Consider the following 12,834-nt stretch of genomic DNA (forward strand, 5'->3'; position numbering starts at 1 on the left):
TGTTTTCCCTGAAAACATTCATTTCTTCTTTGGTGCTTTCTCTTCTATAATACCTGCTCTACAAGTGAAGTTAAATTGCCATAGGCAGAAGGTAACTAATTTTTGCATGTGAGTAGAGCTTTGGTCTCTTCCTCCTCTCTGCTCAGAGCCTTAAATTTGCTCATGCTAATTCCTTCTTCTTGTAACACATTTATTAAAATCAACACAAATATATAATGAATGGCTGACCCATTTGATGGAATGTTGGGAACAGGGACTTATTTGATGAGGGTTGGTTGTTTGTTTTGGTTTTTTGTTTTTTTTTTTTACAAACTTTGCTATCTGAAAAGAAGCAGAGGGTTTTTTTTTTTTTTTTTTTTACTAAGAGGCCCCCCTGATACTTAAAGAAGAAAAAACAAGATTGCACAGATTAGGCTTCTTCAATCATTTTCCAGGTTTCCTTTGAGTAACCTGACTTTATTAGTGAATCAAGCCAACTTAGCTAAAATCCGTGTATCTGAAAGGCTTTGAACTTGAGAATTAGAATCCATGTGTGCTTTTTGGATGTGTTGCAGCTCACTCAGACTACTGTGGAAGCATGAATGTGAAGGAGTTCTACAGAGAAGATCGTCATCTTGGTGTGAACGAGGAATCAATATGTAAGTACAGTGATTGATGTAGTCTCAGTCCTGGGCTCTGCACCTGCTTGTTGCTCTAGTGTCAGACAGCCCCTCACACCGTGGAAGCTACAAAGTAAATATTTGGTTTGCAACTTAAATGTGGGGGGGGATGGTGATTCCCCTGGTCTACTGTAGTATGTCCCCCAGCAAGTTTCCTTCCCCTGAAGTTTGCTTAGCAGTTTTTGGGTTGATAACTGATGATGTGAGAGACTTGTTCAAGTCTGTCTTGTAACAATCTTGACTTGATCCTGGCTTTATCCCATTAATCAACTGTTACCACAACCAACAGGTGATGACTGTAAAGGGAAGAAACATCTTGAAATATACACCACAGACCACATGCAGTCCTCATGGGCTAAAAGGGTAGCAAGGACCATTTGGCACACCTTTTCTTCTGCAGGTTGACTTGGACATTTTTGTTTGCTTTTATTTTGCATTGCAATCTCACAATGTTAATCACACATTTTGTGTTTGGGCTTTTTTTCCTTCCTTCATCTATCAAAGTAGGGTAAAAATGTAAAGTGCCTAGACAACTAACTTCCTTAACACCTCTTCTGTCTGAATTCTTGCTCTGACTTTGGATTTTGTACAAGCTTGGCAGGCTGCTTACATGTTAGTGAAAACAAGGTGTAGGGTAATGTGCACCTCATGTGTTAGAAGGAACAAGTCAGATTGTTAGTTTATTGCACTTTGGGGAGATCTGCACGCTTGCTAGGTTGACAAGCTGACTTTAAATGAGAGCAAGGTGTTGAGATACTGGTATACAGATTATTTGAATAAAGGGGTTTTAACATTTTATTTTTGTTCTAGTGATAGTCGATTTTTACAGGAATCTTATGTAGGGATAGAATCTATCCTGTGAGATGAGCCTTCCCTAGCTTGAATGACAGAGGCATCAAGGATCTGTTGAGTGCTCTTTATTCAGCAAAGAAAAATTATTTGAGACACTTCAGTCACCTAAATGATTTGCAAAACATTGGGTTGGTATATCTATAGTCCCTCAGATTAATCCAAACATATCTGCTAATCTAAAATGTAGGATTATTTTCCAAACATGCACAGTGTAGTTTGTTCTGTAGAAAGATTGGTCCTAGTCTTGGACATAGTAATTGTTGGCCTCAGCAGGCTTTAAGTTACAGCATTTTACTACAGTGCATTGGATGGGGGGTGTTGGTGGTGGTAGTTTTGTTCTCTTTAAGAAATACAAAACTGTCCTACTGAACATCCTTGGGAACACTCAGCTTAATGAAAATTTATTGTTTGTAACTTTTAGCTGGGAATACTTTCTATTATTTATCAGTATTTCTTAGGCATCACTGGAATTTCAAATTTTTAATTGCTCTTGCTTCTGCACAATAACCCTGATAATGAGCTTGATGTATAGTTTTGAACAAATGAGATGCTTTTACAGTCATGATGTGCTTAAAGCTTGTTTTTGTGGTAGTACTTTTGCTATTCTCTGCTGTACTTTGCACGTTAGATAAACATGTCACAAAATGTAAACTTTGATTTTGGAAAAGCCATATTCTAACTGCACAAGTAGTGTTCAGACTGTTTCTCTGTCCATGAGGATTCAGTTTCTAAAATGTCTTGGTTTTACTTGACTTTGTGTTTATTAGTGGCTTGCTTTGCTTTAAAGTAGTGAAGAGCCAAGTTTGAGATTACTGAAAGGTATGATTTAAAATGCTGCAGGGCACAGAGCCTATTTTACTGCATGTATGGAAGGGAACCTTCAGCTGCTTTGTGTCTGTTACCAATATGGAGTTAATTTGTTATAATCCAGGTTACTTTATGCTTCACGTGTTGCGAACAGTGGGAGCAACCGGATGGCTTGTGTCACAGAAGGTGTTGTCTCTACTTTGGCTGGCCATTCTCTCTCCAGGTTACTATTCTAATCTGTGTGTGTGTGTGCACTGCCTGTTCCTTTTGGCAAGCAAGGGGACTGCAGGGGCTTACACTAATTCAGCTGTGCTTGTGCTGTAGCTTTTGTGTCTTGAAATGCATGTGCTACTTCATTGACCAGAATGAGAGGGTGTGGTTCTGTTCACAGGCATTAGGGGACTAACCAGACTCTTTCATGAGGGAACAAGTGTGTGAATAGCACTGAATATGGAGTGTCAAGAATAATGGGCTGTGTTTGGTTTGGCAGTCACTTGCTATATTGGTATTCTTCTTACCAAAAACTGCTGCTGCTAATCTATGTGTTTCCTGGAGCACATTGAGGTCTCCAGTGTGGGATAACTTATGTTCAGACATTATACTGAATTTCCAGCGAGGTAGCATTGTCTTGACAAATGAGCTTCATCTCCTTGCATGGCTGTTGACCTTGTTGAGTACAATGCTGTCGTACTTGTGATATCTAGATGTCAATAAGCTGCATGCATTGCCTTATTCATGCATTTCTCCACTCTGCAAAAGTATTGTTGGCCACTGCTGCATGTCCCTCTGCTTGGTTTCTTTGAACACGTGCTGCAGTAATTACATTTCACACTCCCACCTTTTGTCTTCTAGGGAGGGCAGCTTCTGGCATGTTCAGGTTGCTTAAAACTGGATGGTATCAACTTGTTACTATGATGTCTTTGCTCAAGGTGTTTCTTGTAAGAAGGTGTGTATCCTTAGAAATAATTGTTTTGTGAACAAATTATTTACCCAGTTATAATATAAAACAATTAATTATGGTAAATGTGTTCTTTCTTGTAAACTTTCCTGTCTTTCTCTAGATGCCTTCCAAGGAACTACAGGTGGTTACTGTTTCTTATCCCACTCCTGTTTCTACTAGGTATGTCATTTTTTCACTTATAATACCAATAAGCATGTTTACTACAGCTGCTCCAAAAATGCATTTTGAGTTGATTTATGAAGAAGATGCAGAACGGAAAAAGAGCAAGTTTGTTTGTGAACAGGGCAGTAATTCAAGTTTGCAGGGACTGATAAGTCAGCAAGCTTTCCCCTTGTCATGAAAGCAATATCCTTGATTTAATTGCATAGAGCTCTTTAGAAGGAGTGCCTGAGTAAGTAAATGCAATAAAGTCCTTTTTTTCTTTACCTCCCTTCATTGGAGTAGCAATGAAAGAATAGGCTGGGTACTGATTGCTTTGTCAGTCTCCACAGAAGTGTGGTTAAGTTTTCACCAACTCATCCAAAGTCTTCCCTTTGTTCCTAGAGCTTGTTTTACTTGCTTAAGATACTGCTGACTTTAGTAGACTGTGTTCCAGGCCAGCTGTCAACTTTGAAATGAAACAAATTGAAGTATTTCCCAGAAATGCTGGGCCATTTCTGAAAAACAGTTTCATGCCTTTGTGAGTCTTAAAAACTTGCAGTTATTTTGTGGAGAAGATGAAGCTTCTTGGAAACTTTCAGTGGGGATTCAAAGTTCTCAGTGTAAGGGTGAACAAGGAAAGAATTTACCCTGTGCAGAAAATGCTGCTACTTTCCACTAAGATGTTGCAAAAATAAGTGTAATCTTGTGAAATGCTCTTTTATTTCCACAGAGGCCTAAGTTACTTCCAACTTTTATTACCTGTTATGCAATGTGGTATTTACTAAGTGTATAATGCACAATATTTTCCATGGGGATAAAAAGCAGCATTTACATCTGCCATCAGAAAACCTGGCCTATCTTAATCAGCAAATGTGACCAAGGTGCCAGGGAAGCAGCAGCATGAATTTTGTACCATGATTTATGTAAGTGCAAGTTCCTGCCTCACAACTGTGTGAGTGGGACTTATAGCTGTTCCCTAATACTCTTGAGTGCTTGATTTAAAAATTTTAAAGCTGACTCATGGTGATTTTTGTTTAGACTGGAGCAGTGTCCATTGTGTGGCACCTGCCTTGCAAACTGAAGGTAGCTGTGTCCTCAAAGAGACCATTTGTAGACAGAAGCATCAAAAGGGAGAATTCTTTTGAACGCATTTTACTTTTTGTTTGTTCTAGGTTTGTGGTTCTGGGGGCTTAATGGCTTCATTTCATTAATACCTCCATTGAACTGGACAAGAATTGATACAGTACAGAGAACAGATGATTCTGTTCATGTTCCTGAACCACAAGATGATTCTTTTCATTCTGTGCAACCTCCAAAGGTAAGGGAGAACAATCTAGGGAAGAACTTGCATCTATTTTAAGACCTCTTAAGTCGTATGTCTTCAATATTTTGTAATAACTACTTGCTGCACAAGAGTAATGTAAGTAAGCATTATTTTTATGTATTCAAACATTGTCTTTATACTTTAGGATACCATAAATGTCTTTGACTTTGGTCGCATAAGTGAGCTGGAAAAGCAAATGGCCTTCGTGTCTGACAGATGCCATGACCGAAACAAAGAATATAACAAAGTGATGGGCCTACTCCAGAATCTTCAAGATCAGGTTGCCACAATGAGTGACAGAAGTGAAACATTGAATTTAATAAAAAACGTGATGAATCAACATCTTAAAGATATGAAATTGGAGGAAAAGGTAAGACAGTCATTTATTGTTGTTTCCTGATATTGATTGAAGTGTTCTGTTTTATTAATGCAGATTGTGAGCAATTTGATTGGAGGATTCTTTTTAACCAATAGAAATAACCAATAGGGAGTAGTGTGGGCATTTGTTCCTCCTTTGTTATTGCTGACAAAGGATTAATTCCAGACAGGTGACCTAAAGTAGATTCCTACATTGCTGAAAAGCTGCTGGATTTATCTCGTTTCCACACAGATAAAGAAAACTATAGGAAGGACTAGTGACAAAGCAGGGATTTTGTGGTAAATTTCCCTGTATATAACCCCTACTAAGCTAAATCAGAGTTCTGTATTACAGATTCTATAATTTCTCACACTACCTACAGGAAAAATTACTTAACTATTCACAGAATGGAATGAAAATTACGCTTTGCAGAAAATATCAGTTATGGTATTTGTGCTCCAAAAGAAAATACACCCCTTTCTCTTCCCTGTTTTTTCAGACCGACTTCCTGGCTTTACATCAAGAACACGAGTTGCGCATCCAGACGCTGGAAGACCTTCTTAGAAAACTCTCAGCTGAATCCAAGGTATTGGCAGTGAGCTTTGCTGACTTGTTCTAATTGTAACCTCTTGGTAAAATAGTCTCAGTTTTATTTGCTGTCCCAAACAGCAGTTTTCCTTACTCTGGCTACTACAGTTCCCTAGGTCTCAAAACTTTTATTTGTGTTTTTGCTCCCCCTTCTTGGAGAGGGTTTCATTCCAAAGTTTAAAAATTATTCCCTTGACCATTGAGGCAGGTTCTATTTGGAATGAAACCTTGTTATACAGAGGCATAAACATAATTGTGAGGTGGTGCTAAAATTTATTTTCTTATAACATTCTTTATCCTCTTTCTGTCATTTCAGTTTCTTTGTATATGTTAAAACTTAACTTTTGTATTTTTTAGGACATCCAGAAGGAGTTTGACCTAGCCAAATCAAAATCAGTGAGGTATAAGCACTTTTCAAATACATTTTGCTTTTTCATTCCTGATGCCAACTGACAGTGATCCTTATCTTCTGTCAGTTAACCGACCCTAAGAGATTCTATTGGCAGCAAGAGCACTTCTGTCATGTACTGGATTTCAACTCTGATGCTGAACATCAACACAGGACCCTCCTCTACTGTGGGGGCAGCCCTACAACTACATTTCCATTAGAGAAAATTATTTATGTAGTGGAGGAGAATGAGGAACTTCTCATCCTCTTATAAATGCATTCGTTTTCCTTCTGATCACTTAGTGAAATATACAGTAACTGCTTTTGATGGGCTTTATATTTAAATTCTTGAACTGTATCAATTCTAATTTTTGTCCCTTGTTTTTTTGGCTTATTTGCTGAATTGCCATTTAAATTAGAATTAAATGTAAGATGGCTTTAGAATGATGGTTGAGACCTTTTTCCATTGCATTCACTGGACAGTGATCTGTATTAGTCATATATGAGCTGCTATTTGTAACTCAGCACTACCTGTGGGGTTACTCTGCTTTGAGTGAGATAGCCTGAGACTCACTCTAACCAGAGCCAAACTCAAAGTTTGACTGGTTTGCCAGAAGCCCTTTAATTCCCCAAAATCTGTATAAGTTTGAGTTACTAACTTGTCAGCCTGCTGATAATTTGAAGTCATCACTGCTGGATTTTTCCATTACTTTAAAATACTTTACTTTGAATTTATTAATTCTAAATATGCCTTAATGAACAGCATTTTACAACTGCAAGTTCACTGTGTGCATTGTGGTGAACAGTTCAACTAGGAAAGCACTTTGTGTTAGACAAATATATTCTCACACCTTTTGGAATTTGATGGAATGATTCCAACTACTCTTTTCCTAATGACTGGCTCCTTTTTTTTGTCAGAGATGATGATCAATACAGTTTACTTATGTCCAAAATTAAAAAGCTAGAACTTGAGCTGGCTTCTATGAAATCAGAGCTGTTGTCTGGGGAAAGTGTGAAGACGAGTTGTGAGAAAATGGATGTCATTCATGAAAAAGTAGGTTCTGCAACTTCTCTAACTGTCCCAGTAAAATTTCATATTACCTGGTTTTGTTCACTAACTTTCTTGAAATGCACTGCAGTCAGTAACATGGGGGAAGCATTAATCTTCAAGAATGACAGTGTTGTATGTAGGGTTACAGTGAATTTTTCCATTAGTGCATAACACTTTACTAGAGAGGAATTTATTGCTTGTTTTCTACAATGGCAGGGGTTTGCTTGTAAGTTATGACATAGTAGCAGTTCATTATACAGTACTTTGTATTTTGCTAACCCATGGAAATATGGAAAAGAAACTCATGTAAAAGTAAGTTAGGTTTGTTATGTGAGAGTTATTTCTAAAAATCCTGCCTCAGTTGTTTTGAAGCATTTTGAAAGGTCTGACTGGAATGTAGCCAACAAAATACTGCAATATTGATATGGGATTATCAACTTTTATTTTATGGCTTGTGATAACAGTCTAGCTATGTCCCTCTTGTATATTTATATATATTTATAAAAACTAATAATTATCTTTATTAATGGCTTCTATTAGGTAGATGCCCAGGTCAAAGAATCTGTCAAGCTAATGCTGTTTGGTGATCAACAAGAAGACTTTCCTGAATCACTTCTCCAGTGGCTTACCTCCAATTTTGTGAGCAAAAGTGATCTACAGACTTTGCTGCGTGATCTTGAGTTGCAGATCCTCAAGAATATTACACTCCATATGTCTGTAACAAACCAAAAAGTTACATCTGAAGTAGTTACAAATGCTGTGACTAATGCAGGGATTTCTGGAATCACAGAAGCGGTGAGTGTGTTTTAAGACTTCAGAAGTTCAACTAAAACTGGAAAGAGTTGTTTCATGGGCATTTTGTGAAACAGGACTATCAACATAAATGTTAATGGTTTTAGGAGATGGCAGGAACATCAGTTGAAATGAGGAGAACTGCAGAAAATGCTTTATCAAGTGTGTTCTCACAGCATTGTTTGTTGCCTGTTGTGAACGTTTGTGTTTTTTCAAAGTGTGCTGTCTTGGAAATTCAATTCCCAAGAAACAAGTATACCAAAGAAATGCAGTTCAGGTCTTGGGAAGAAGGAATGGAGATGTAAAAAAAGAAAAACAAACCCAGCAGTCAAGATGCAGTATGAACTCTTATTTTGAGACAGCCATTCATTAAAAGTTACCTCTGTCTCGACAGAGACTTTTGAAGACTTGTGATGAAGTGTAGCATCTCAAAAAGATGCTTGCAATTTCACAGATATGTAAATATCGTTTTTTATCACTTGATCTTACTAAAATATTTTTCCTTCTACTCTCTTGTATGTGTACATCTCTAGCAAGCACAGATTATTGTAAATAATGCACTGAAACTCTACTCTCAAGACAAGACTGGGATGGTGGATTTTGCCTTGGAATCTGGAGGTAAATAGTAGAGGAAACACCATTTTTTCTATTCATGCTTTTAGTAGTATTTACTAGAAATATTAAAATGAAGAGTAAGGGTTAGTAGAGCATTTTTGTGTGCTGCCTCAACATCAGATCAGTGCAATCTGTGATGGTGTTTATAGGGCTGTACACAGACTAGGTGTGCATGGACAGGAATAGAATAGTTCTCAACATGTCTACAACTGGATAAGAAAGAAATGAAAAACCTTTAACCCATTCTTGAAATAACATTGTATGTGATAGAAGCATTGTATCCATTATTGTTAAGATCTAATACTTTTACAATATCTTTAATCTGGTATTCAGTAAGCTTTTATGTAATCTTAGTTACTCATTCCTTCATGAAAACTTTTATTTCTGCTAACCTGATGTGTCTTTTTTGAGGTGGCAGCATTCTGAGTACTCGCTGTTCTGAAACCTATGAGACCAAGACAGCATTAATTAGCCTCTTTGGAATTCCTCTGTGGTACTTCTCTCAGTCTCCCAGAGTGGTGATTCAGGTAATTAAAGGCCAAGTAAACAAATGCAGCAATGTCATTTTGTGTTGAGTGGTTTGGATGGCTCTTTGGGTGATGGGTGTATCTCTAATATATAGGGGGCACAGATACTTTGAGCTATGTTCCCAAGAGGGGGATTCTTCTTCTTAAGTCCTACTCTAGGAAAACTGAGACTCACAGGAAGCTTGGGTGGTGCATTGGGCTTGTGCAAAGTGTGAGGGCTGGGAGGGTTCCTGTTGAGAAATAATCTCAAGGTAGGTCTTCAAAACACCACTAGTAGCTCAGATGGGTATGGTGTCTTCCTCAAGAGTTTCACCAAGGATATTATTTCTGCCCCTTACTGTTTAAGACTGTCCCTAAAAACACAGAATTCATTACACCTCCTTATTACAATAAAAATAAATTAGAAAACACTGTAGCATTGTTTTTGCTGTTGTGTCCCATCTTGTTCTCTCCACCTTCCTTCTGTGCAGCCGGACATGTATCCAGGAAACTGCTGGGCTTTCAAAGGATCACAGGGCTACCTTGTGGTGAGACTGTCCATGAAGATCTATCCAACTGCCTTCACGCTGGAACACATACCAAAAACTCTTTCACCAACAGGAAATATCACCAGTGCTCCTAGGAATTTTTCAGTATATGTAAGTCTGTCTCTGAATTTAAGTTGATGTTTATACACAGAATATTTGTGTTCCATACCTTGGAAAATAGTAACTTGAGGGAGACCAGCTAAGAAGATCACGAACTGTTTCACTCACTGCTCTTAGAAATTGCTTTTATTTATGAGCTTTGAGATTATTAATAAGAAGTGTTGCAACTAATTTTGGGTTTACTCTTTACTCTTGCTCTATACAGTAGTAAACACTTTTGGAGGGAAATGATTATTCAAAACAATCAATGATTAATTAATCAATTTATTTGATCTCATTCTTTCATACAATTTGTTTCATCCTCCCTCCCATTCTTCCTCTTGCTACCCTCTGTCCCTCTCATTTGGTCTCTGCACCTTATCTGTGATGTGCCTTAAATAATTGTTTGAATTTATTTTGCCCAGCACCACAGTTGTGTTGGCAGGGTTTGGGAACAGAACAGACCACAGGGTATATCAGAGGGCAGTTATGATGTTTGAGAACTTTGTCAGGCTTTTCTACATGCTGAAACAGTCACCTGCAAGCATCTGAATCTTGACTCCAACCTGGATGTTTGCCTCACTGTTTGTCCTGAGCAGTTTATATTGTACACTGTGATATGGGTTTGGCCATGAAAATTAAAGACTTTGACCATGAAAACACATAAACAGCACAATTATTTATAGGGCAGGATACAGAGCTGTGCTTAAACTTTAAATTACATGGGAAACATTCTGATCCTGGCTTGATAGACCTTCAAGTGCTGTCTCTTGATACTCTGTGTAGGCATGCTTCTAGTTTGGGTTTGATTGGAAATTTGATGGAAGTAAAAATCTTTATCCTGTTGCTACAGGGTCTGGATGATGAATATCAAGAAGAAGGCAAGCTTCTAGGAGAGTATGTCTATGATCAAGATGGAGAACCACTGCAGATGTTTCCAGTGATGGTAAGTCTGGATTATAAGATTTAGTGTCAAGAGAAAGTTACTTTTATTTTCTACACTTGTATGCAATGAGCAGTGAAGGGAAAAGGCCTTGTTCTCATCTAGGCACTGTAGAAGCTGAGGTAGAAAAAAAATGCCTCAAAACTTATGGCCTAAATAGATGAGAGGGGAGGAAGGTTTGTTGCTGTGTGGACACAAATGATGGGAAGTTGCTAAACATGGGAAGAGTCTGTTCCATGCTGCTTCAGACTCACAAATAATTGTAAGGCAAGGAAGGTTCTGTTCAAAGGAACAGAAAATTCCCAAGGCATAACTTAGGTTCCTACAAGTATCAGCAGTCATTAATAACTAAGAAAGCTGCAGCTGTTAATGCTAGAACCCTAACACTGGTTTGTGTGTTTGTGTTTTCTCCAGGAGGAAAATGAAGACGCATTCCAAATAGTGGAGCTGAGGATTTTCTCTAACTGGGGCCATGCAGAGTACACCTGCCTTTATCGGTTCAGAGTGCACGGGAAACCTGCCGAGTAACTCACACTACAGCTGGGTGGCTGCTTTGTACATTTTGTTCCTAATCTGTATATACTGGGAAGCCTACAACACTGGAATCTGTCAAGGACGAGGATGCGAGGTGCACACTGCAGAACTATTGATCCTCTGGTAAAGGCAGAAGACTGTCAGCAGAAATGTATAAACCCCAATTTTTATTTGTTCTAAGGCTCAGCTTGTAATTGCCAGTTCGCTTCATATTTCTGTGTCCATGCTGAGAGAAATAATGCATGCAAACAGCTCTGGTTCATAAAGCCCAGTTGGCAAACAGGTGACATATTTTATTACAAATGAATGTATAGGTTTTTTAAAAAGAATAAACCACACTTTCTGCAACTAGGAATCTGTTCTTTTTTAATCCAGGACTTAACTGCATACTTTTGCTAGCTTGGCACCATAAGCCAAAAACTGTGGTACATTTTGAACACTGACTGTGGCTAAAGGTGACCTTCAGTTCACAATTGGTTTTGACCTTTTTGGTGGATCCAAAAGGGCTTCTTTGCTACGTGTTGAATATAATAAATACTACTGTCAGGGAAAGCTAACACAACCAAAACCAGTTTAAACACCAGCGACTGAGACTGCTTTACTGTAATTTGTGGCTGCGAATTGCTCTAAAAGTCAGGGATAACTTTAAGTAACTGAAGTTATTTTAAGGGTTTTTACCATGGCAACTTGGCCAGTTTGTTCTTTTTTTAGTGTCAATCCTAAATCGACCTTGATGTACTGACTGACTGGCTCAGAGCTGATAAGCCTGCTGAATTGTTCAGTAAACACTGCTATACAGCAGTTGCACTACCTTAGTTTGTCAAAAGTGATCTCTTTGGGACAAGATCTCCTTAGACTGGTTGATTGTTATACTCCATAAATGTACTGTGAGAATTTGGTATGTGGAAAACAAGCCTGAAGTAATTCTCGCTGCGTCACATTTACGAGAGGGACTGGAGCTCAGCGCTGCTGTGCAAACACGGGCATTCCTGATCCTCCCCACAAGCCTTAGGCGGGTACCAGATGAGTAGAGTTACTCTTGGAAACAACATTTCCACGTAGAACGAGATGAAACTGCTTATTGCCCCCTTAGCCTTGCTGCTTTGAAAATCCTTTTTGGAAAAGATTCCTGAAATTCACTTGTATGCAGAATTTTTATCTTGCTGTTCTAGTGCATTTTGTAGTTACACAGAACTGTTACCACATGGACCTGCTGACTGGTTTTCTGAATTGAGTTACATATGTTGCACAACAGTCCTCGAATGTTTGAAATACAAAAAGTCTCCATGTGAAGAACTCTTTCACAGAACCTATGGCCTACGCAGTGGTAGATGAACACATGTACAGGTGTTTTCATATTATAGGTTACATATTTAAAATTAGAATTATCCTGTATAAATTGAAGTTAGGTAGCTGGGGGGGGGAATATTTTGAATAACACTAACTTATTTTTAAAAAAGCAAGATAGGACTTTGTGCAATGTATTTTTGTAAATGCTTTTCAAAATGTCTGTTATTCTTTGCTGCCTCCAAACTGACAAGATGCTATTGAGATGTTTAAATAAAGAGTTTTAATTTTTGAAAGTGCATGTAATACTTGAAACGAGAAATAAAGCTTCTTTTCTGTATTTTTTTTTTTTAACTAGCTGCTTAAGTAAGTGAGGAAAGA

General features: G+C 38.0%; 1 protein-coding gene across 9 annotated transcripts in view; it reads left to right on the forward strand.

Annotated features, from left to right (window-relative positions):
* SUN1 (Sad1 and UNC84 domain containing 1) overlaps positions 1–12,759 on the forward strand; it is a 32,838-nt gene extending 20,079 nt beyond the window's left edge. For 7 of the 9 annotated variants that reach the window (XM_056503742.1, XM_056503740.1, XM_056503743.1 and 4 more), the window contains 16 exons: positions 555–638; positions 949–1,059; positions 2,443–2,541; positions 3,171–3,264; positions 3,380–3,438; positions 4,593–4,738; positions 4,890–5,114; positions 5,602–5,688; positions 6,048–6,091; positions 6,997–7,132; positions 7,670–7,924; positions 8,455–8,539; positions 8,948–9,063; positions 9,534–9,701; positions 10,543–10,635; positions 11,047–12,759. In XM_056503742.1, coding sequence (XP_056359717.1) covers positions 555–638; positions 949–1,059; positions 2,443–2,541; positions 3,171–3,264; positions 3,380–3,438; positions 4,593–4,738; positions 4,890–5,114; positions 5,602–5,688; positions 6,048–6,091; positions 6,997–7,132; positions 7,670–7,924; positions 8,455–8,539; positions 8,948–9,063; positions 9,534–9,701; positions 10,543–10,635; positions 11,047–11,160 — 1,916 coding nt within the window. In that variant the 3' untranslated portion in view covers positions 11,161–12,759. The remainder of the gene's footprint in view (positions 1–554; positions 639–948; positions 1,060–2,442; positions 2,542–3,170; positions 3,265–3,379; positions 3,439–4,592; positions 4,739–4,889; positions 5,115–5,601; positions 5,689–6,047; positions 6,092–6,996; positions 7,133–7,669; positions 7,925–8,454; positions 8,540–8,947; positions 9,064–9,533; positions 9,702–10,542; positions 10,636–11,046) is intronic. The other 2 variants (XM_056503747.1, XM_056503746.1) reach the window with 1 other exon arrangement.
* Positions 12,760–12,834: the final 75 nt, after the last annotated feature.

The sequence above is a fragment of the Oenanthe melanoleuca genome, chromosome 14 (assembly GCF_029582105.1).
Source record: "Oenanthe melanoleuca isolate GR-GAL-2019-014 chromosome 14, OMel1.0, whole genome shotgun sequence".
Classification (NCBI taxonomy): Eukaryota; Metazoa; Chordata; class Aves; order Passeriformes; family Muscicapidae; genus Oenanthe; species Oenanthe melanoleuca.